Source organism: Trachypithecus francoisi, unplaced genomic scaffold (assembly GCF_009764315.1).
Source record: "Trachypithecus francoisi isolate TF-2019V2 unplaced genomic scaffold, Tfra_2.0 Lachesis_group12, whole genome shotgun sequence".
In the NCBI taxonomy this organism is placed as follows: domain Eukaryota; kingdom Metazoa; phylum Chordata; class Mammalia; order Primates; family Cercopithecidae; genus Trachypithecus; species Trachypithecus francoisi.
In genome coordinates this window covers 9,412,854-9,437,515 of record NW_022681457.1, presented here as the reverse complement: position 1 = coordinate 9,437,515, position 24,662 = coordinate 9,412,854, and the positions used below count along the sequence as shown (strand labels likewise).

The window sequence follows — 24,662 nt, the reverse complement described above, 5'->3', positions numbered from 1 at the left end:
CTCCGTGGACTCGCCCTGAGTTCTTTCTTGTCTGAGATCTGAGAACCCTTTCTTGGGGTCTGGACTGGGACCCCTTTCCAATAACAGATCCAAGTTAAAACACGGAGTCCCTCTGTCTTTCATGGGCTGCTGTAGAGACAGGGAATTCTCTTCAGCTATAGATGTATTGAGATCTAATCAACAAATAAAAATGGAATTATATTTGTGTACAACGTGATGTTTTCATATACTCCATTTTGATTTGTCAATTATACCCCCATAAACCTACAAGTGGGGAACCCTCCTACTAAATAATTTATTGTGTACCAAGGAAGAAATTTCACTAATTGTGACATGATTATCACAATGTAGCTAATTAACCTTTCTGTTTAAGATCCACCTTCTGGGAACTTTCCTACTAACGAAGTAATTAATTGTGTACCAAGGAAGAAATTTCACTAATTGTGATGTGATTATCTCAATCTAGCTTATGGACCTTTCTGTTTAGGATCCACCTTCTTAGCAAATTGCAATTACCCAGTGCAGCCTTGTGAACTGTATCTGCCCTTGCTGTGCATTCAATCCATATGGGGTTCTTTAAACATCAGACTCTACCATGAGGACTTCACACGTTTCTCCACATGGGCACAAATGGTATTTTTTGTTTGTTTGTTTGTTTTGAGACAGACTCTCGCTCTGTCGCCCAGGCTGGAGTACAGTGGCACAATCTCGGCTCATTGCAACCTCCGCCTCCTGGGTTCAAGTGATTCTCCTGCCTCAGCCTCCTGAGTAGCTGCAACTACAGGCACCTGCCACCATCCGGCCAATTTTTTTTTATTTTTAGTAGAGATGGGGTTTCACCACATTGGCCAGGCTGGTCTCGACCTCCTGGCCTCAAGTGATCCACCTGCCTCAGACTCCCAAAGTGCTGGGATTACAGGCATGCGCCACTGCGCCTGACCACAAATCATGTTTAAAGTGCAATAGTTCTTCACCATGTGAGACTATCTTGTCCATTATAGGAACACATAACTCGACATTGCTAATACTTCCTTTCCCACTGAACACCTGTTGAAGACCCAATTATTGTGAAACAAGAAAAAAAGCCACTACTGGCCGGGCGCGGTGGCTCACGCCTATAATCCCAGCACTTTGGGAGGCCGAGGCGGGTGGATCACGAGGTCAGGAGATCGAGACCATCGTGGCTAACACGGTGAAACCCCGTCTCTACTAAAAATACAAAAAACTAGCCGGACGTGGTGGCGGCGCCTGTAGTCCCAGCTACTCGGGAGGCTGAGGCAGGAGAATGGTGTGAACCCGGGAGGCGGAGCTTGCAGTGAGCTGAGATCCGGCCACTGCACTCCAGCCTGGGCGACAGATCGAGCCTCTGTCTCAGAAAAAAAAAAAAAAGAGAGAGAAAGAGATTAACATTGTGGGGAGCTGGCTAGTGGGTACACAGGAAGCCATAGGTATGAATGCTTTAAAATAAAACATTACGTTTGCAGAAAAGTCTTGGCAGAACTTCAGATAAGGTGGGACAGAGCTCAGGCGGGTGGGGCCGCGCACAGGATTCATGAGGAAGAAGTTGCCATCGTCGGCTTCTTGTTTCCTGAGTCGGTTTGAGAAGGAAACTGCAAGAGTGGGGCAGAGAACCAGAGCGTCAGGGCAAAACCTCCTCCATCTGCACACCCTGGGGAGGAACCGGGCAGCCGGAGAGCTGCGGCCGCCCCAGTCCCGCTCCGCCTTTGAAGTGGTAAAACCGAAGGCGGGGCCTTGGTTCTGGCAGAAGGGACGCTATGACCCCAGAAGTCCTCTGCCTGCTTTGCCTCGGTGAGTCTCCAGGACTGGGATGAACGGGCTTGGGCTGGTGCGAAAAACTCATGGGGGAGTGGAAGTCCGGGTGGAAACGCGGTGTGTGGAAGTAATGACTTCCACGCGTTGCACACCTGCGGTGGGTGGGTCTGGGCTGTGGGCGTCCCCTGCATGAGTTCTGCCGCCCGCTTGCAAGCGATGAGGAGGCCGCGCTGCAGAGACACGGGGAGGCCTCTGCTTACTCCGCTGGGAAATGCAGAACTTCGGTGGGGTCTCCGAGTCTGCACCCGCTAAATACCGCAGTATTGCCATGCATCCTCCGTCGGAATAGAGGAGGGCTGGGCGTAAGCATCTACAGGGTGCAAGGCTGTGGGCAAGAAGACAATTTATTTTCTCTCTCTCTCTCTCTCTGTCTTCTATGGCCTAGGCTGGAGTGCAATGGCATGATCTCGGCTCACTGCAACCTCCGCCTCCCAGGTTCAAGCCATTCTCCTGCCTCAGCCTCCCGAGTAGCTGGCACTACAGGTGCATGCCACCACACCCGGCTAACTTTTGTATTTTAAGTAGAGACAGGGTTTCACCATGTTGGTCAGGCTGCTCTCAAGCCCCTGAACTCAGGTGATCCGCCCGCCTCAGCCTCCCAAAGTGCTGGGATTATAGGCATAAGCCACCACACCTGGCTCCAAGAAGATAATTTTCTGACCAGCACGATTCTTAGGCTGATTTTAAACATCCTCAAATTGAACCTGATGTATTCAGACAGAGCTCAGACTGTGAAAAGGAAGACCTGGGTTACGATGTCGGCTTCACTATCTAGGAGCTCTAGGCTTGACCCAGCACAGCTCCACCTCCCTAAGGCCCCAGTTCCTCCCTGGTGCACGGGGGGTGTGGTGGACATCAATGCGCTTCATCTGCCTCAGTTCCTTCCCCCTTTTCTGGGTGCAGCCCTTCCCTGTGGGGTAATGCTCCTCTCCTACACACATTTGCACCTTATATGAGGTTTTTTTTTTTTTTAAACACAGTCTTGCTTTGTCTCCCAGGCTGGAGTGCCGTGGTGTGATCTCGGTTCACTGCAACCTCCACCTCCTAGGTTCAAGCGATTCTCCCGCCTCATCCTCCTGAGAAGCTGGGATTACAGGTGCGCATCACCACACCTGGCTAATTTTTTGTATTTTTAGTAGAGACGGGGTTTCACCATGTTGGCCAGGCTGGTCTCAAACTCCTGACCTCAGGTGATCCACCCACTTCAACCTCCTAAAGTGTTGGGATTACAGGCGTGAGCCACTGCACCTGGCTATTTGTGCCTTACAGATGACCATCGGGCTCATACCCAAACCTCCAGCTTCTGAGCACAGTAAGCTGGGCAACCAGGAGGCTGACCTCATCCCCCAGTGGCTGCCATACCAAAGTGCTACAAGCCTGGTGGCTTAAAGCAATTAAAATGCACTCTCGCAGTTGGGGAGATGAGAAGTCTGAAACCAAGGTGCTGGCAATGTTGATTCCTTCTGAGGCTATGAGGGAGAATCTGTTTTAATGCCCCTCTTCTAGGGATGGCTGACAATCTTGGCATTCTTTTTTTTTTTTTTTTTTTTTTTTTGAGGCAGAGTCTCTCTCTGTCACCCAGGCTAGAGTGCAGTGTCATGATCTTGGCTCACTGCAACCTCCACCTCCCAGGTTCAAGCAATTCTCCTGGCTTAGCCTCCTGAGTAGCCTGGATTACAGGCGCGGACCACCATGCCTGGCTAATTTTTGTATTTTCAGTAGAGACAGGGTTTCACCCTGTTGGCCAGGCTGGTCTAGAACTCCTGACCTCAGGTGATCCACCCCTCCCGCCCCCCGCCCAGCCTCCCAAAGTGTTGAGATTACAGGCTTGAGCCACCATGCCCAGCCTCTTGGCCTTCTTTTTTTTTTTTTTTGAGATAGAGTCTCGCTCTGTCGCCCAGGCTGGAGTACAGTGGCCGGATCTCAGCTCACTGCAAGCTCCGCCTCCCGGGTTTACGCCATTCTCCTGCCTCAGCCTCCCGAGTAGCTGGGACTACAGGCGCCCGCCACCTCGCCTGGCTAGTTTTTTGTATTTTTTAGTAGAGACGGGGTTTCACCGTGTTAGCCAGGATGGTCTCGATCTCCTGACCTCGTGATCCGCCCGTCTCGGCCTCCCAAAGTGTTGAGATTACAGGCTTGAGCCACCATGCCCAGCCTCTTGGCCTTCTTTAACTTGTAGATGCATCACTCAAATTGCTGGCTCTGTATTTTTTTTTTGGTTTGTTTTAGACAGGGTCTCACTCAGTCACCCAGGCCGGAGTGCAGTGGTACCACCATAGCTCACTGCAGCCTCAACCTCCTGAGCTCAAGCAATCCTCCCCGCAGCCTTCTGAACCACTAGAACTACGGGTGCACACCACCATGTTGGACTAATTAAAGTAATTTCTGTTTTAGAGATGGGGTCTTGCTAGATTGCCCAGGCTAGTCTCCAATTCCTGGGCTCGAGCAATCCTCCCCACTAGCCTTCTGAGTAGCTAGAACTACAAGTGTGCACAACCATCTTGGGCTAAGTAAAATAATTTCTTTTTTAGAGATGGGGTCTTGCTATATTGCCCAGGCTAGCCTTCCGCTCCTGGGCTCAAGCAATCCTCCCCGTTAGCCTTCTGAGCAGTTACAACTACAGGTGCACACCACCACATTGGGCTAATTAAAATAATTTTTTTTTTTTTTTTTTGCAGAGATGGGGTCTCTCTATAGTGCCCAGGCTAGTCTCCAAGTCGTGAGCTCAAGCAGTTCTCCTATCTCGGCCTCCCAAAGCATTGTGATTGCAGCCTGGCTTCTCTGTCTCTGTCTTTGCATAGCCACCTTCTTTCTGCGTGTCTCTCTTTTCCTCTTCTCGTAAGTTATATTGGACCAGATGCCCAGCCTACTCCAGTATGACCTCATCTTAGCTTAACTAATTACCTCTGCAAAGATCAGATAATGGTATTTCCAAATAAGGTCACATTCAGAGGTCCTGGGAGTTACAACTTGAACTCTTTTCAAGAAATGCAAATCAGCTGGGTGTGGTGGCTCACGCTTGTAATCTCAGGACTTTGGGAGGCCCAGGTGGGCAGATCTCTCGAGGTCAGGGTTTGAGGCCAGCCTGGCCAACATGGTGAAGCCCCGTCTCTACTAAAAATACAAAAAATCAGCTGGGCATGGTGGAAGGTGCCTGTAATCCCAGCTACTCGGGAGGCTGAGGCAGGAAAATCGCTGGAACCTGAGAGGCAGAGGTTACAGTGAGCTGAGAGAGCACCACAGCACTCCAGTATGGGTGACAGAGGGAGATTCCATGTCAAAAAAAGAAAAAGAATATGGGAATTGGGCTGGGTGCAGGTAGCTCATGCCTGTAATCCCAGCATGTTGGGAGGCCGAGGTGGGAGAATCGCTTGAGCTCAGGTGTTCGAGACCAGCCTGGGCAACACAGTGAGTCCTCATCTCTACAAAAAAAAAAAAAAAAATTTAAAAATTCGCCAGGCCTGGTGGCACGTGCCTGTAGTCCCAGTTATTTGGGAGGCTGAGACAGGCAGATCACTTGAGCCCAGGAGGTCGAGGCTGCAGCGAGCTGTGACTGCACTCCAGCCTGGGCCACAGAGTGAGACCCTGTCTCAAAAAGAAAAAGAATATAGGAATCACTGTTTGAACAGACGATGGATGGATAGCAGAGATGAGATGACATGAGTCTAAAAGCGGGATTTGGGGAGGGTCTCAAAAGAGAGCCTGAGTCCTGGGATGCCCTGCCATCCAGAGGCTGTTTCCTACCTGCCAATCCCAGCCAATCTCACTGCCAACGCAGCCTGGGTCCACCGTGAGGCCTCCACCTCATTCCTTTGCGGTGAAGCTTGGTGTGGGGTCACGTTCTGCATCGGTACCTGCGTCAACAAGGAACCAATGTCTTGAGACACTCGTGGCTCTAGAGAAATTCTACCTAAATTCTACCTAACTTCACCCTGCAACAAGCCCCATGACTGACGTCCCATTTTCCACGCAAGTTTATGACGCTCCCTCAAAATACAGAGAATAGAACACAGAAGAGGGAGGGGATGATGTAAGTGGAAACCAAAGCTAAAGTGAGGGGAGTATTTGGAACCAGAAGACACGGGGAAGGGGGAGCAGATTCTCTCTACTGGAATTGAGCAAGAAAACCCTCCCCTTTCCACGGGAAAATGACGTTTGCATTATTTAAGTGGCAAGGGTAAAAACTGCAATCAGGTCGGGCACGGTGGCTCATGCCTGTAATCTCAGCACTTTGGGAGGCCGAGGCAGACAGATCACTTGAGGTCAGAAGTTTGAGACCCGCCTGGGCAACATGGCGAAACCCCATCTCTACAACAACAACAACAACAATTAGCTGGGCATGGTGGTGTACACCTGTAGTCCCAGCTACTCTGGAGACTGAGGTACGAGAATCACTTGAACCCAGCGGGTGTAGGAGGTTGCAGTGAGCTGAGATTACACCACTACACTCCAGCCTGGGTGACAGAGCGAGACTCTGTCTCAAAACGAAACAAAGCAAACAAAATACTGCAATCACAGAAAATACAAGAAAAAAGCATAGGTGAATGTTGAACAATTTCTAGATGGTGAAAGAATGATTACTCGTGAAAGCAATTCAATACATCAGGCCGGGTGCGGTAGCTCATGCCTGTAATCCCAGCACTTTGGGAGGCCGAGGCAGGCGGATCACCTGAGGCCAGGAGTTCAAGACCAGCCTGGCCAATATGGTGTGAGCTTCTTGTCTTTACTAAAAATACAAAAATTAGCCAGGCGTGGTGGTGGGCGCCTGTAGTCCCAGCTACTTGGGAGGCTAAGGCAGGAGAATCACTTGAACCTGGGAGGTGGAGGTTGCTGTGAACTGAGATTGTGCCATTGCACTCCAGCCTGGGCAACAGAGCAAGACTACATCTCAAAAAGAAAAAAAAAAAAAAGAAGTTGCTGGAATTTTTTTTTTTTTTTTTGAGACGGAGTCTCACTCTGCCGCCCAGGCTGGAGTGCAGTGGCCGGATCTCAGCTCACTGCAAGCTCCGCCTCCCGGGTTTACGCCATTCTCCTGTCTCAGCCTCCCAAGTAGCTGGGACTACAAGCGCCCGCCAACTTGCCTGGCTAGTTTTTTGTATTTTTTAGTAGAGACGGGGTTTCGCCGCGTTAGCCAGGATGGTCTCGATCTCCTGACCTCGCGATCCACCCGTCTTGGCCTCCCAAAGTGCTAGGATTACAGGCTTGAGCCATCGCGCCCGGCCTGGAATTTTCTACATACATGTAGCTTCTGAATGACAAACAATAGAACAAAAGTAAGAGGTAAGTCTGGGGATATATCTGCCAAAAATATATACATACATGTAATACATACATTTAATAGATGTATTATATTTATATATGTATTATATGTAATATGTGTACATATACTTAATATATGTATTATGTATAATACATATATACAGAATACATATATATATTAGACCTATAATGAGCTAGTCATTGTTCTCTGCTGGATTTGTACTCAAGACAAGCACATAATTTTCCTCTCATTGAGATTTCTCTTCCAGGACTGTGTCTGGGCTATGAAGATGAGAAAAAGAATGGTGAGTTTTCTCCCACTTAAACTTTATTTATTCCTGCATCCCACACTTCATGACCTTTTCCTTTAATCGTCTGAATTCTAGACTCAAATTAACTCTGAATTCTTTCCAGAGAAACTGCCCAAGCCCTTCCTCCACGCCTGGCCCAGCTCGGTGGTTGAAGCCCAGAGCAATGTGACCCTGAAGTGTCAGGCTCCTTTCCAGAATGTGACACTCGTGCTGTACAAGGTGAATGACTCTGGGTACAAGCAGGAACAAATCTCGACAGAAAACGAAGCTGAATTCCTCTTCACGGACCTGAAGCTTAAGGATGCTGGGAGCTACTTTTGTGCCTACAAGACAACAGCCTCCCATGAGTGGTCAGAAAGCAGTGAACACTTGCAGCTGGTGATCACAGGTGAGAAGGGTAGCCTCAGATGTGCTCCTTGATGCACACATTTCTTCGGTTTTGCTTTGCTTTTTTTTTTTTTAAGACGGGGTCTTGCTCTGTTGCCCAGGCTGGAGTGCAGTGGCACAATCTCGGCTCACTGCAACCTCTGCCTCCTGGGTTCAAGCAATTCTTCCTCCCCAGCCTCCCGAGTATCTGGGACTACAGGCTCCTGCCACCACGCCTGGCTAATTTTTGTGTTTTTAGTAGAGATGGGGTTTCACTGTGTTAGCCAGGATGGTCTCCATCTCCTGACCTCATGATCCACCTGCCTCGGCCTCCCAAAGTGCTGGGATTACAGGTGTGAGCCACCGCGCCTGGCCTAACTTTTGTGTTTTTAATAAAGGTGCGGTTGTACTATATTGGTGAGGTTGATCTCAAACTCCTGATCTCAGGTGATCCATCTGCCTTGGCCTCCCAAAGGGCTGGAATTACAAACGTGAATCACCGTGCCTGGCGGTTTGTTTTGTTTTTGTTTTTGTTTTTTGAGAGGCAGTCTTGCTCTGTTGCCTAGGCTGGAGTGCAGTGGCATGATCTCAGCTCATTGCAATCTCCACCTCCTGGGTTCATGTAATTCACCTGCCTCAGCCTCCTGAGTAGCTGAAACTACAGGGGTGCACAACCACACCGGGCTAATTTTTGTATTTTAGTAGAGACAGAGTTTTACCATGTTGGTCAGGCTGATCTCGAACTGCTGACCTCGAGTGATCTGCCCACCTCAGCCTCCCGAAGTGCTGGGATTACGGGAGTAAGCCACTACACTTGGCTGCTTTTTGTTTTTTTTTTTTTTTTTTTTTGACAGAATCTCGCTCTGTCGCCCAGGCAGGAGTGCAGTGGCATGAACACAATTCACTGCAGCCTCGACCTCCCAGGCTCAAGCAATTTTCCCACATCAGCCTCCCAGGTAGCTGGGACTACAGGCAGGTACCACCACACCTGGCTAATTTTTAAATTATTTGTTGAGACAGGATCTATGTTGCCCAGGCTGGTCTTGAACTCCTGAGCTCAGGTGATTCTCCTGCCTTGGCCTCCCAGAGTGCTGGGATTACAGGCGTGAGTCACCAAAGCCTGCCTGATGCACGTATTTCTTTTCCTGTTGTGGGACGTGGCTGGGGAAGAAGGAACCCAGGAGACAAAAAGATAGATGCAGGCCGGGCATGGTGCGGTGGCTCACGCCTGTAATCCCAGCACTTTGGGAGGCAGAGGTGGGCGGATCACTTGAGGTCAGGAGTTCAAGACCAGTCTGGCCAACATGGTGAAACCTCAACTCTACTAAAAATACAAAAATTAGCTGGGTGTGGTGGCGGGCACCTGTAATCCCAGCTACTAGGGAGGCTGAGGCAGGAGGAGAATCACTTGAACCCGGGAGGCAGAGGTTGTAATGAGCTGAGATTGTGCCACTATATTCCAGCCTGGATGAAAGAGCAAGACTCCATCTCAAAAAAAAAAAAGGATAGATGCGACACCTTCAGTGAGGAAATGGGAACCCGAACGTGGGACAAGATTCTCATCAGGGATTCAGAGAGGTTCCCAGTGATGTGGATGTGGGAGGGTGGTGTAGAATATGGTCAGTTATTAGAAAATTGGGGTACGGTAAGACTGACAAACCAAGTGATGATTGCCATGGAAAAGATGATCTGTTACAGTTCCCAAGAGGAGGGGGAAGGCTATATTATGGGGGTGGGGGTATGGGGGAAGCACCAGGGTCAATCAGGGGCAGAGGGAGGAGGAAGAACTGTGGGCCAGAACTTTGATTGTATTTTGTGGGGAGAACAAGACTAGAGTTGGCCAGGTGTGGTGGTTCATGCCTGTAATCCTAGCACTTTGGGAGGCCAAGGAGGGTGGATCACCTGAGGTCAGGAGTTTGACATCAGCCTGGGTAACATGGCGAAACTCCATCTCTACAAAAATACAATAATTACCTGGGTGTGGTGGTGTGCACTTGTGCTTTCAGTTACTTGGGAGACTGAGGCACGATAATTGCTTGAACCCAGGAGGCAGAGGCTGTGGTGAGCCCAGATCGTGCCACTGCACTCAAGCCTGGGTGATAGAATGAGAACCTGTCTCAAAAAAAAAAAAAAAAAAGAAAGAAAGAAAGAAAAAAGAAAAGAAAAGAAAAAGAAAAAAAAAAGAGAATTGGCTTTGGGGTATAGAGACTGTCCCTGGTTGTCTAGTTCTTGGACCTGGGGTGATTAGGAGAGCACAACATTCACCTTGAGTGGGAAAGCCTCATAATGAAGGTGGTTGGGAGTGAGGGCTCTGGATCTATTGGCTTGCATTTGAGGGACATATTGAGGACAAGTGGTTTACTGGCTCTAGAAATTAACTAACCCTGGGAGGGGTGGTCCCACCAAGGGCAGCAAGGCCCCAAGATGTCAAAGCATCAAATGCAGAAAATGAAAGACATGGTGGTTAATACAGAGAGATGGATGAGATAGTCCCTAAGTGCAGTAGAAAATGGAAAAGCGGGCCCGACACAGTGGCTCACACCTGTAATCCCAGCACTTTGGGAGGCCGAGGCGGGCAGATCACAAGGTCAGGAGATCGAGACCATCCTGGCTAACACGGTGAAACCCCGCCTCTATTAAAAATATATAAAAAATTAGCTGGGTGTGGTGGCGGGCGCCTGTAGTCCCAGCTACTAGGGAGGCTTAGGCAGGAGAATGGAATGAACCCAGGAGGTGGAGCTTGCAGTGAGCCGAGATTGCGCCACTGCACTCCAGCCTGGGCGACAGAGCGAGACTCCGTCTCAAAAAAAAAAAAAAAAAAAAAAAAAAGAAAAAAGAAAATGGAAAAGTCCTAGCCCTTCTCCTTACCTCCATTGCCTTGTTCTCTTCAGGGTCACTCCCAGAACCTTTGCTCTCAGTCAATGTAGACCCTGGGATGACTCCAGGTCTCAGGACACTTTGATGTCTTACTCCATACAATGGAACTGAATGTATTGTAATTGCTCTGCTGAAAATGGGGATCCCAGAACCATTACAAGTCAGGCAAGTAAGAAAAAAACAGACAGATTTCATGCTCTGGAATGTGACAAGTAATGGCAGTGGAAACTACAGTTGTGTGTATTACCTGAGTGACTCATCACACTTGGCCTCCTTCCCCAGCAACAAGTTGGAGATCTGGGTGACAGGTGAGCATAGAGTTATAACACTGGCATTTGACATATATCCAGCATTTTCTATGTTCCTGTCTCCACGACAGTTAACTTGCCTCCACTAACTCATTCAGTCTTCACTTCCTATGAGGGTGGTTGTATTACTAATTTTGCTTATAGAGACTAGGTGACCTCCCCGATGTCACAAAGACAACAAGCTTCACAGTTGCTGTTCAGACATAAATGAACATTTATATTTCTTTATGCCAGAGAAGAAAAGCCAGAAAGAGTGTCCAGTGCTCTATGAGGGATGCAGGAATGGCAAATAATGGAGGATGGGGCTAAGAGATACCATTGTCTGGGAAAATATGGCAGGCATGGTGCAGGTAACTGAAAAAAGAAATGATGAGGACCACAGTGAGAAGATGCACATGGGAGGATTGTAACATAAGTGACTTGAGATCCTAAGGAAGAGGGATAAAGAATAATTTTGCATCACTTTCATCTACCCATTTATCTACCCACCCATCCGTCTATCAATCCACCTACCTATCTATCAACCCATCCACCCATCTACCCACCTACCAACCCATCCACCCTCCCACCCACTCATTCACCCATCCATCCACTCATCCATGTATCCATCAATCCATCCATCCATCCATCCATCCATCCATCCATCTATCCTTCCATCCAGCCATCCATCCTTCCATCCTCCCACACCTTCATCCATTCACATACCCACCCAATCCAACTTTCCACCCACCCTTCCATCCATCCACTCATTCACCCCTTTGTCCATCCATTCACCCTCCCACCCATCCATCCATTCATCCATTCATCTATCCATTAATCCATCCAACCACCAACTCTTCCATTCATTCGTCCACCCACTCATCCACCCATTCACCCTTTCACCCATTCACTCACCCCCTACCCACCTACCCATATATCCATCCATGCATGCATCCATCCATCCATCCATCTATTCATTTATTAGTCACTCAACAATACCTCTCAATTGACTACAGTTGCTGCCAGTAGGTCAATCTAGTTATATCATGGGAAATCCCTGGAGAGACCTCCATAGTCATCAGTGTAGTGCAGAAGTAGCCATGGGTCCACACCAATGACTTAGCCTGGGCTTGGGGCATGATGAGTAACTGAGTACTTAATGTTTCACCTCTGATTTACCCTCTTTCTGAGGCTCTTGATCAGTGATGCTCCAACAAGGTGCTCATCACTTTGATGTTGATTTCAAATTGTATTCCCAATAACTTTTTTTTGTAGTCTTAAGAATTTTCGTACCCACACTTTAGCCCTAAAAGCCTGGCAATTATTTGCCATTTCCCAATTATGTTCTCTGGCAGATCATCTACTATTTCCCGATTTCTTCATCTCTATCGCAGCTATACCATTACATCACAAGACAGGTTATAGTATCAATTTAAAGTGGTTGATTTTCCAGGTCAGCCTTCCATATACAATCTGTTTGCTGCTTTGCAAATCGCTTGATTATACTACTTTTTACTTATTACAAAATGGGCATATAAATGCTTGTATTACAAAAAAAACTAATGCAAAATACCTGGCACAAAAATAGCTGCCCATTCAGCCTACAAATTCAGATACTTTGGTAGATCCTGAGTATATTGTAGGAACTGAGACAGACCAGGTCTCTGGCCAACAGGAGCTCACATTTTTCTTTGGAAGAAAGAAATAAATAACAGAAAGATATCAGAGTAATTAAAAAACACATTATAGATGGAGAATAACTGTGAGAGGCATTGTATTAGTGATCTATGGCTGCATAACAAATTATCACTAATTTAGCAGCCTGAAACACCTATTTATTATCTCACAGTTGATGTGGGTCAGGAGTCCAGGCACAGCTTAGCCGAGTCCTCTGCTTTGGTTCTCATAAGGATGCAATCAAGGTGTCAAACAGGGCTGGGTTCTCATCTGGAGGCTTGATTGGGGAAGGGTCCATTTCTCCACTCCTGTGATTGCTAGCAATATCTGGTTCTTTGCAGCTGTAGGATTCATGCTAGACTGATTCTGCAGCACTTACAAGAAGAGAGATTGAGAGAGAGAGGAGAGAGAGAGAGAGAGCAAATGCCCTAGCAAACAGTTTTATGTAATGTAGCATAATCAAGAGCACAACATCCCATCACCTTTGCCATATCTATCGGTGAGAAGCAAGTCACAGGTCTCCACACTCAAGGTGAGGGGATTAGACAAAGGCATGAACACCAGAAAGCAGGGCTCTTGAGTCTCCTGAGTGCCCCCTTAAGCTCTATCTGTCACAGGCATGAAATATGAGAATGACCCAACCACATCGATGTCTGGAGAAGAGCCCTTCAGGGAGAGAGGGCAGCAAAAGCAAAGTCCCAGAAGTGTGAGTGTTCCTGGAATGACTGAGACACAGAAAGGAGGACAGAGAAAAGAACAGCAGAATAAAAGGTGTGGATAGAAGGCAGGGCCTAGAGCATCTAGGGTCTTGTGGGTGTTTGAACTGGTCCTAGAGTCTGCTTTGAAAAAACAGGAACCCACTGATGAAGTTGAGCTGGAGAATGGCATGATTTTATTTATATGCTTGAAGGGTCACTGGCTGCTTTTTTTTTTTTTTTTCTGAGACAGAGTCTCACTCTGTTGCCTAGGTTGGAGTGCAGTGGTGCGATCACAGCTCACTGCAGCCTTGACCTCCCAGGCCCAGGTAATCCTCCTACCTCAGCCTCCCAAGCAGCTGAGATTATGGGCACATGCCATCATGCCCGGCCTCTGGCTGCTTTTGGAAAATAAGGGATTAGATGTGGTAAGAGTTGGTGCATTTCAGGCAATATGACTTTTTAAATTTAAAAATATCAAATTGACAAATGAAGATTGTATATATTCAAGGTATACAAGCTGATGATTTGATCCACCTGTACATTATGTAACGATGATCACAGTCAGATTAATTAGCACATCCATTGCCACCATGCTGTGCACCTGAACTTCTTCATCTTAGAACTGGAAATTTAGGGCTGGGCGTGGTGGTTCACGCCTGTAATCCCAGCACTTTGGGAGGCCGAGGCAGGTGGATTACGAGGTCAGAAGATCGAGACCGTCCTGGCTAACATGGTGAAACTCCGTCTCTACTAAAAATACAAAAAACTCCCCGGCGTGGTGGCAGGCGCCTGTAGTCCCAGCTACTTAGGAGGCTGAGGCAGGAGAATGGCGTGAACCCGGGAGGCGGAGCTTGCAGTGAGCCGAGATCGCGCCACTGCACTCCAGCCTGGGCGACAGAGCGAGACTCCGTCTCAAAAAAAAAAAAAACTGGAAATTTTAACTTTCTTTTTTTTTTTTTTTTTTTTTTTTTTGAGACGGAGTCTCACTCTGTCGCCCAGGCTGGAGTGCACTGGTGCGATCTCAGCTCATTGCAAGCTCGGCCTCCCGGGTTCACGCCATTCTCCTGCCTTAGCCTCCCAAGTAGCTGGGACTAAAGGCGCCCGCCACCACGCCTGGCTAATTTTTATATTTTTAGTAGAGACAGGGTTTTACCATGTTATCCAGGATGGTCTCAATCTCTTGATCTCGTGATCTGCCTGCCTCGGCCTCCCAAAGTGCTGGGATTATAGGCCTGAGCCACCGCACCTGGCTGAGTAGGTGATATTTTAACTTAGACTAAATGGTGCCACTGGGGAGATAGAAATATAGGCCGAGTGCAGTGGCTCATGCCTGGAATCCCAGCATTTTGAGTGGCCAAGGCAGGTTGATCACTTGAGGCCAGGAGTTTGAGACCAGCCTGGCCAACATGGTGAAACCCCATCTCTACTAAAAATACAAAAATTAGCAGGGTGTGGTGGCAGGTGCCTATAATCCCAGCTACTTGGAAGGCTGAGGCAGGAGACTCCCTTAAACCCAGGAGGTGGAGGTTGCAGTGGGCTGAGATCATGCCACTGCACTCCAGCCTGGGTAACAGTGCAAGACTCAAAAAAAAAAAAAAAAAAGAAAGAATTTGGGTGAATGGTGTTCTTTGTCAAGATAAAGACGACTGGCAAGGAATCATACTGGAGGGGGCGTTAGCAGTGTCATTCATAAATACTAGCAAACTCCATGAGTATTAGGAAGAGTAATCTGAGGCTCTGTCCATGCTCTGAGGACCCAGGAAGCATCTAGGGAATGGAGAAGCCATTCTCTTTTCTGCTTCCCAAAGAAGACAGGAAGTCTATAAGTAGGACGAGAGGACTCCTGCCCCCAAGGATTAGCATAATTCCTTTTCTTCCTTCCTATTTTCTAGATAAACACGATGAACTTGAAGCTCCCTCAATGAAAACAGGTAAGATAATTGGAAAGGAGATGTTTTTTCCAATTAGATCTGCTTCATAAGACGTGGGATCACCTTTGCTTAAAGTGCACAGGAGAACTTTATTTTTATTATTTATTTATTTATTTATTTATTTATTTATTTACTGAGATGGAGACTCGCTCTGTCACCCAGGCTGGAGTGCACTGGTGCAGTCTCAGCTCACTGCAACCTTCGTATCCCGGGTTCAAGCGATTCTCCTGCCTCAGCCTCCGTAGTAGCTGGGACTACAGGCACACGCCACCATGCCCAGCTAATGTTTGTATTTTTAGTAGAGCTATTCCTCCTGAATAACTGGGATTACAGGCACCCACCACTAAACTCAGCTCTTTTTTTTTTTTTTTTTTTTGAGGCGGAGTCTCGCTCTGTCGCCCGGACTGGAGTGCAGTGGCCAGATCTCAGCTCACTGCAAGCTCCAAGCTCCGCCTCCCGGGTTTCCGCCATTCTCCTGCCTCAGCCTCCCGAGTAGCTGGGACTACAGGCGCCCACCACCTCGCCCGGCTAGTTTTTGTATTTTTAGTAGAGACGGGGTTTCACCATGTTAGCCAGGATGGTCTCGATCTCCTGACCTCGTGATCCGCCCGTCTCGGCCTCCCAAAGTGCTGGGATTACAGGCTTGAGCCACTGCGCCTGGCCTTTTTTTTTTTTTTTTTTAGTAGAGATGGAGTTTTACCATGTTGGCCAAGCTGGTATCAAACTCCTGACCTCAAGCAATTCCCCTGCCTTGGCCTCTCAAAATGTTGGGATTACAGGTGTGAGCCACCGTACCCGGCCTACAAGAACTTTAATGCCCATTTTCTCAATGTTATTGGGGAAACTGCTGTGTTTTTGGGGGTGGGGCATGAGGGGAGATAACCTCTAAAGTACTTCTGGTTTCTGAAGAAGTTGGCGTGTAAAACAGCACAGAGTGCGTCGTTTGCCATATTACATGATGAAAAACTAGGGTGGGATTTGGGGAGTAATGGGGGTGAATTTTTGGATGACCCGTTTGGAGAGTAGGACCAGGACCTACGCAGAGTAGGTACTTCAGGAATATGTATAATCAAGAGTTTGTTATAACTCTGAAATTCTCAACAATAGGTGAATATTGAATTTGTTCCCCTAATGTTGCTTATTCATCAACAATTGACTAAGATTCTGTCCTCAGAGGTTCTCATAAAAATTAGAGCTCCCCAGGCGAGGTGGCTCACGCCTGTAATCCCAGCACTTTGGGAGGCCGAGGTGGGCAGATCACCTGAGGTCAGGAGTTCGAGACCAGCCTGGCCAACATGGTGAAACCCTGTCTCTACTAAAAGTACAAAAATTTGCCAGGCATTGTGGTGGGCACCTGTATTCCCAGCTACTCAAGTGACTGAAGCAGGAGAATTGCTTGCACCTGGGAGGTAGAGGTTGCAGTGAGCCGAGTGAGACTCTGTCTCAAAAAAAAAAAAAAAAAATTAAAAAAAGAGCTTTTGGCAGCATTAGGCTGAAACAGAAGCTCATCCAGACTTTAAGGGCCAAATTCAGAATATAAATTGGCATCTAGATGCTTAATCATCCTTCCTTTCAGCAAGTCATAATCTTCCTGCAACCTACTCTGAAGAGCCAAAGTTGCTGAAAGTTGTTGCTAGCAGTCTGTGCTGGTATAATCGGTTTTTGAAAAGGTATCCTCCAAAGTGTTCTTGCAAGATAACTATTTGAAATGTTTTTATTCCATGATAGTAGGCTTGGGAAATGACTGCTACCCTAGGACTGTGAACACAATTCACATCAGGAACGTTTTCTAAGAAAGATATGAAATCTAACGGGAGAGAGGAACACAGAAGTATCAGAAATGAGGTGGGAGATCTAGTGAGGTGTGAGGGGGAGGAGGAAGAGAAACTGCTATTTTGAGCTCTTGTGTCATTTATTTTCTTTCTTTTTTTATTGATATATAATTCGCATGCCAAAAATTCACCCTTGTAAAGTGTACAATTCACTGGCATTTCGTATATTCACAAGGTAGTATAACCATCACCACTACATAATTCCAGACCATTCTCATCACCCTGAAAGAAAATCTTGTACCCATTAAGCAGTCACTTCTCATTTCCCACTCTCCCACCAGGCCCTGCCAACCATTCATATGCTTCTTTGTGTCTATGGTTTCGTCTATTCTGGACATTTTGTGTAAGTGGATTCATATACTATGTGGTCCTTTGTGACTAGCTCCTTTCAGTTTAGCATGATGTTTTCAAAGTTTATCCATACTACAGCATGTATCAATGTTTCATTTCTTTTCTTTTTTTTTTTTTTTGAGGCGGAGTCTCGCTCTGTCGCCCAGACGGGAGTGCAGTGGCCAGATCTCAGCTCACTGCAAGCTCCGCCTCCCGGGTTTACGCCATTCTCCTGCCTCAGCCTCCCGAGTAGCCGGGACTACAGGCGCCCACCGCCTCGCCCGGCTAGTTTTTTGTATTTTTTAGTAGAGACGGGGTTTCACCATGTTAGCCAGGATGGTCTCGATCTCCTGACCTCGTGATCCACCCGTCTCGGCTCCCAAAGTGCTGGGATTACAGGCTTGAGCCACCGCGCCCGGCCCAATGTTTCATTTCTTGTCATGGTGAAAAGCATCATACTGTATGGACAGACCACATTTGACTTATCCATTCCTTTTTTTTTTTTTTTTTTTTTTGAGACGGAGTCTTGCTCTGTCGCCCAGGCTGGAGTGCAGTGGCACGATCTCAGCTCACTGCAACCTCCGCCTCCCAGATTCAAGTGATTCTTCTGCCTCAACCTCCGGAGTAGCTGAAACTACAGGCGCCCGCCACCATGCCCAGCTAATTTTTGTATTTTTAGTAGAGAGGGGGTTTCACCATGTTGGCAGGCTGGTCTCAAACTCCTGACCTCAAGTGATCCACCTGCCTCGGCTTCCCAAAGTGCTGGGATTACAGACTTGAGCTCCTGTGCCTGGCCCCATTCTTCTTTTGATGGACATTTGTGTTGTCTGCACTTCTTGGCTAAAGTGAATAATGGTGCTTGAACACTGTGGTAGGAGTATCTGTTTGCCTCCCTGCTGTAAATTATCTTGGGTATGTACCTAGAAGTGGATTTGCTAGGACATATGGTGACTGTGATGTTCAACTTTTTGAGGAACTGCCAAATCATTTTCCATTATGGCTGTATCATGTTATATTCCTTCCAGTAATCTATGTGGGTTCCAATATCTCCACATCCTTGTCAACACTTACTTTTCTTTTTTTAAATTATAGCCATCCCAGTGGGTATTATATAATTTCTTTCTTTTTTTTTTTTTTTTTTTTTGAGACGGAGTCTTGCTCTGCCGCCCAGGCTGGAGTGCAGTGGCTGGCTCTCAGCTCACTGCAAGCTCCGCCTCCCGGGTTCACGCCATTCTCCTGTCTCAGCCTCCCGAGTAGCTGGGACTACAGGCGCCTGCCTCGTCGCCCGGCTAGTTTTTTGTATTTTTTAGTAGAGACGGGGTTTCACTGTGTTAGCCAGGATGGTCTCGATCTCCTGACCTCGTGATCCGCCCGTCTCGGCCTCCCAAAGTGCTGGGATTACAGGCTTGAGCCACCGCGCCCAGCCTATATAATTTCTTAAATTTTATGTGAGTTCAAATTTGTATCATCACAATTCAAAACAGAATAAAATATCTTTGCCGGGTGCAGTGGTTCACGTCTGTAATCCCAGGACTTTGGGAAGATGAGGCAGGAGGATCACTTGAGCCCAGGGGTTCAAGACCAGCCTGGGCAACCTAGTGAGATCCCATCTCTACAAAAAATACAAAAATTAGCCAGGCATGGTAGTGTGTGCCTTTAGTCCCAGCTACTTGGGAGGCTGAGGCAGGAAGATCGTTTGAGCCCAGGAGGCTGAGGCTTCAGTGAACTGTGATTGTGCCACAGCACTCCAGCCTGAGTGACAGAGTGAGACCCTGTCTCAATAAATAAAAGTAAAATACCTTTAAGCACAGGTATAATGTCCCCAGCCTGTATTTACACGCCTCAAACACACCAGAAAAGGACCCTATATTCAATTGCTATGTAGAGAATGAAGACGAATTTTATCACACAAGACTCGACTTTCTTCCTGGTGCCTGTGGCTCCATTTGTGCCCGTGTCAGGCTGTATTTTGTTGCTCAGTCTGATTCTAGTAGCATAGCAACTTATAATTTATTCTGGCAATTTGTAAATACTGATGTGAAATTTGGCCAGGATATGTGGACATCTCAGGGTGAACCCAGTCCAGCTGATTATGGGGGTCATGGGAAGATGAGAATTTTGCAATAATGTACTTCTCATTTCTAGTGAATTGCTGCGTGAAAGATACTGTAGGCTGGAAACGGGGAGAACAGAAAGGATGAGGCAAGGCTGCTGTTTCTCTGCTTCCATCTGGGGATACTGAAGAGTCCAGGAGCAGCTCTTCCTGCCCTGTTTTCATCAGTCCTTGGAAATGCACTGATAGAATTGTTGCTTATGGCCAGGCATGGTGGCTCATGCCTGTAATCCCAGCACTTTGGGAGGCCAAGGTGGGCAATCACTTGAGCTCAGGAGTTCGAGACCAGCCCGGCTAACATGTTGAAACCTCATCTCTACTAGAAATATAAAAAATTATCAGAGTGTGGTGGCAGGCACCTGTAATCCCAGCTCCTTGGGAGGTTGAGGCAGGAGAATTGCTTGAACCCCGGAGGCAGAGATTGCAAAGCCAAGATTGCGCCCCTGCACTCCAGCCAGGGTAACGGAGTGAGACTCTGTCTCAAAAAAAAAAAAAAAGAATTGTTGCTTTTGAGGGGTTCTCTGATTCAGGTCCACCAGAAGCAGGCTCTTAGAAAGCATTAGTGTGAAAGTGACATTTTATTTTATTTTATTCATTATTTATTTATTTTTGAGAGATAATTTTGCTCTTGTTGCCCAGGCTGGAGTACAGTGGCGTGATCTTGGCTCACTGCAACCTCCGCCTCCCGAGTAGCTGGGATTACAGGCGTGCAGATTCAAGTGATTCTCCTGCCTCAGCCTCCCGAGTAGCTGGGATTACAGGCGTGCACCACCACACCTGGCTAATTTTGTATTTTTAGTAGAGATGGGGTTTCTCCGTGTTGGTCAGGCTGGTCTTGAACTCCCGACCTTAGGTGATCTGCCCACCTCAGCCTCCCACAGTGCTGAGATTACAGGCCTGAGCCGCCATGCCCAGCATGAAAATGACATTTTAGGGAGTGGGGAAGAAGGGCCGGGAGGAAAAGAGATTAAACAAGGGTGGGATATCGTGTCCCTCAGATGGTATCTTTGGCTCAATCCTGCAGAAAAGCAGTGGAGACAGGGAAGGTCAAAGACCGGAGGCTAGGGAGCTGGGGTCTTCACAGCAGTCAGTGGCAGTTTGTTCCGGGCATGTAAATTCCAAGGCATTTGGAGCTTTCCCAGGCAGTCCCCCAAAGAAGAGATGCAAATGTTCACTTTGGAAAGGGAAAGAAGCCACGATCTAGAATGCATAAAAATGGGAAAGGGATCTGGGGAACATGGGTTGAGGAACATTGACAGAATCTGTTACAGAGAGAGATGGGCGTGGGTGGAATATTGGGTGAAAAAAAATCATCATTATACCTACAATCCCATTATCCTACACAATGAGTCAGTTTCTAGACTGAGTGCTTTAAAGCCAGGATTTTTCATCATTACCTAACTCTTCAAGTTAGGTATTATTGGCTCTCTGCCCCCTCCTTATATTTAACCAAAAAATAATGTATTCCAGAAAGGGAAGGGAACATTTACAAAGTCGGGAGATGGGAGACCTAGTACTAGAACTCAAGTATGTCTTGTTCCAAACTCTCCACTCCTTTTGCTGCTCCCTGATGATTAGCTCAGAAAGAGCCTTATTTCAGGAAGGGGGATAAATAGATAATTAGATATGATAGACAGATGATAGGTAAGTAGGTAGATAAATAGATAACTAGACATGATAGATAAGATAGATACATAGATGACAGGTAGATAGGTAGCTAGATATGATAGATGGATTAGATAGACAGATGATAGGTAAGTAGGTAGATAGATACAGATGATTAGCTAGATGATAGATAACTAGATATAGTAGATAAAATTGATAGATGTAGATCTATCATCTACAGATCCCTGTCGTTCTGGTGTCTCGGAGAATCATGTCTCCTTCAGAGAGCCCCACCCCTCCCTACTCCAAACACCTTCCGTGCCCATGTCACTGCTGTTCGTTACCTGGCGTCAACGAGCTCATTGAAGTGTGTTTGAAGTTGGCTGGGCGTGGTGATCTGTACTCCCAGCTACCCTGGAGGCTGACTGAGGAGGACCACGTGAGCCCAGGAATTCGAGTATGATTGCGCCAGTGCACTCCAGCCTGGGCAACAGAGTGACACTCTGTCTCTTTAAAAAAAAAAGAAAAAGAAATGTGTTTGAAGTTAAGAGTTGAGATCATGTCTGTGTTAGCCAGGGTTTTCCAGAAAAACAGAACCAATAGAACATATATATATATATAAGCTGGGTGTGGTGGCTCACGCCTGTAATCCTAGCACTTTGGGAGGCCGACGTGGGTGGATTACCTGAGGTCAGGAGTTCAAGATCAGCCTGGTGAACAGGGTGAAACCCCGTCTCTACTAAAAATACAAAAATCAGTTGGGCGTGGTGGTGGGTACCTGTAATCCCAGCTACTCAGGAGGCTGAGGCAGGAGAATTGCTTGAACCCAGGAGGCGGAGCTTGCAGTAAGCCAAGATTGCGCTATTGCACTCCAGCCTGGATGACAAGAGTGAAACTTTGTCTCAAAAAACAAACAAATAAACAAAAAAACCCACATACACGTGTGTGTGTGTGTGTGTGTGTAGATATAGATATAGATATAGAGAGAGATTTATTTTAATGGATTGGTTCATGTGATTGTCGGGGGCTGGTAAGTCTGAAACGTGCAGGGCAGGCAGGAGATCCAGGGGAGACTTGATATTGCAGCTTGAATCTGGAGGCAGAATTCCTTCCACCTTGGGGTACCTCAGTCTTTTCTCTTAAAGCCTTCAACTGATTGGATGAAGCCCACCCATATGACAGTGGGTCATCTGCTTTACTCAAAGTCTATTGGTTGAAATGTCCAGCTCCAAGGTGGGAGATCCAGGCTTGGAAGCCAGGCTGTCTGTCTGGCTCCTCTTAGCATTTCTGCTCACCCCATCAGTGCATTTCAGACAGTGATTACACAGACAGACGTGGTGGCTCACACCTGTAATCCCAGCACTTTGGGAGGCCAAGATGGGAGGATCACTTGAAGTCAGGAGTTTGAAACCAGCCTGGCCAATGTAGTGAAACCCCGTCTCCACTAAAAATACAAAAATTAGCTGGGCATGATGGTGCACACCTGTAATCCCAGCTACTCAGGAGGCTGAATCAGGAGAATTGTTTGAACCAGAGAGGTGGAGGTTGCAGTGAGCCAAGATCACACTCCAGCCTTGATGACAGAGCGAGGTTCCGTCTCAAAAAAAAAAAAAAAAAAAAAAAAAAAAATATATATATATATATATATATATACACACACACACACGTATATAAAGCACTGGCTCACAATAAATGATCAATATCATTGCTATGCACCAAACATTCCCTGGGAATTTCCTATGCGCCAAGCAGTATTCCAGTCCTCTCTATAGGTACTGACCCACCAGCCAATAAAATAGGTACTGCTGCTATCCTCACTTTACAGATGGGGAAACAGAAGCTTGGAGAAGATTAAGGGAATTCCCCAAAGCAATAGGAAGTTCCAACTCCAAGGTGGGAGATCCAGGCTTGGAAGCCAGGCCGTCTGTCTGGCTCCTCTGAGCTTTTCTGCTCACCCCTATCGGTGGATTTCAGGAGCCAGGCTGATTCCCTGACCTGCTCTTCCCCTTCCAGACACCAGAACCATCTTTGTTGCCATCTTCAGCTGCATCTCCATCCTTCTTCTCTTCCTCTCAGTCTTCATCATCTACAGATGCAGCCAGCACGGTGAGCTCAGAGAACGCAAAGGGAGAGAGGGGGAGTGAAGGATTTTCTCGGTAGGTAAATTCCTCCTGCATTTTTTGTAGGTTCGTCGCCTGAAGAATCCACCAAAAGGTAGGTACTTGGCATAGCTCATGCTCCCCTTAATTCCCATGTCATTCTCCAGGGAACCCATTCGCACATTCAGGATTGGCACCCTGAGCCCCCACCCCAGCCCATTCTGTGACCTCCCTCCATTCCCCTCCTCTCCCCTCCACTGCCCTCACCCTCTCCCAGAAATCTTCACATCCCATCCTTTCATGTGTCTCTCTCTCTCAGAATCAGCCATTCCAAACGTTCGGAGCAGGAGGCTGCTGGTAAGGGACAGGGAAAATGGAAGGGAATCACCGGATAGAAAGACTAAGTTCTGACTCCTACAGCTGAAAACTGATTTTCTTTTTTTCCTCTCTCACTCAGAGGCAGATTTATCCAGGATGGAAAGGGTATCTGTCTCGGTGAGTCCCCACGCTTAGGAGTTCCACAAGAGCTCCCTCACCACAATGGGCTGGTCGTGTCTGCCTCCTGGTTAAGCCCATACGGAAACGTCTACTATTTACCACCCGTGTGGTCTTAGACAACTCCCCAAAGAGGAACCAAAATCTCCATTTAAAAGGTGTATGCACGGGCTCACGCCTGTAATCCCAGCACTTTGGGAGGCCGAGGCAGGCAGATCACAAGGTCGGGAGATTGAGACCACCCTGGCTAACACAGTGAAACCTCGTCTCTACAAAAGATACTAAAAATTAGCTGGGCGTGGTGGCAGGCGCCTGTAATCCCAGCTACTTGGGATTCCGAGCCAGGAAAATGACTTGAACCTGGGAGGCGGAGGTTACAGTGAGCCGAGATCACGGCACTGCACTCCAGCCTGGGCAACAGAGGGAGATTCTGTCTCAAATAAATAAATAAATAAAAATAAAAATAAAAAAATAAAAGTATTACGCAGATCCATTGATGTCACACACATAAAGGGTTATAAAAACAGAAAAGAAAAAGAAATGCATCTGGTGTGACCGAGGACCTGGATTTTGAATTTAATTTAATTGTAATTAATTTAAATGTCAATAGCCACGTGTAGCTAGTGGCTGCCATATGGACCACTCAGTTCTAATATTCATCTATTTTCTCCAAAGATGGCAGGCCCCCAAGGAGTGACGTATGCTGAGCTAAACATCAATGCCCTGTCTGAGGCAGCTTCTGACACCACCCACGAGCCCCCAGGATCTCATGAATATGCGGCAGTGAAAGTGTAGCAAGAAGACAGCCCGGGCCACTAAAGGAGGGGGGATTGTGCTGGCCAAGGTTATCAGAAATGTGGAGATGCGGATGACTCTGTGTCCCTTGCTCCTCATCCGTATCAATAAAATTAAGTTTCTCATCTTAAAAAGAAATCTGATTTATTTATGG

At 47.3% G+C, this 24,662-nt stretch overlaps 1 protein-coding gene across 5 annotated transcripts; it reads left to right on the top strand.

The window, feature by feature from the left end:
• Positions 1 to 1,422: 1,422 nt before the first annotated feature.
• On the top strand, positions 1,423 to 24,646 carry VSTM1 (V-set and transmembrane domain containing 1). Of its 5 annotated transcripts, XM_033224417.1 has the most exons (10): positions 1,442 to 1,809; positions 7,362 to 7,397; positions 7,507 to 7,791; positions 15,201 to 15,239; positions 23,133 to 23,225; positions 23,306 to 23,333; positions 23,538 to 23,575; positions 23,676 to 23,713; positions 24,227 to 24,300; positions 24,389 to 24,642. In XM_033224417.1, exons 1-9 carry the CDS (start codon positions 1,776 to 1,778, stop codon positions 24,266 to 24,268), a joined length of 633 nt encoding a protein of 210 aa, XP_033080308.1. In that variant the 5' UTR covers positions 1,442 to 1,775; the 3' UTR covers positions 24,269 to 24,300; positions 24,389 to 24,642. The 5 variants fall into 5 exon arrangements, with proteins under 5 accessions (XP_033080307.1, XP_033080308.1, XP_033080304.1 ...); XM_033224413.1 differs by lacking the exon at positions 24,227 to 24,300 and having other exon boundaries at positions 1,449 to 1,809; positions 24,389 to 24,646; XM_033224414.1 differs by lacking the exon at positions 24,227 to 24,300 and having other exon boundaries at positions 1,473 to 1,809; positions 23,676 to 23,717; positions 24,396 to 24,646.
• The last annotated feature ends 16 nt before the right edge of the window (positions 24,647 to 24,662 follow it).

Coding starts and splice junctions, on each gene's coding strand:
- VSTM1 (XM_033224413.1), top strand. CDS start 1,776: ATGACCCCAGAAGTCCTCTGCCTGCTTTGCCTCG. Junction 15,240..23,132: donor AGCTCCCTCAATGAAAACAG/GTAAGATAATTG, acceptor TTCCCCTTCCAG/ACACCAGAACCATCTTTGTT. Junction 23,576..23,675: donor TTCGGAGCAGGAGGCTGCTG/GTAAGGGACAGG, acceptor TCTCTCACTCAG/AGGCAGATTTATCCAGGATG.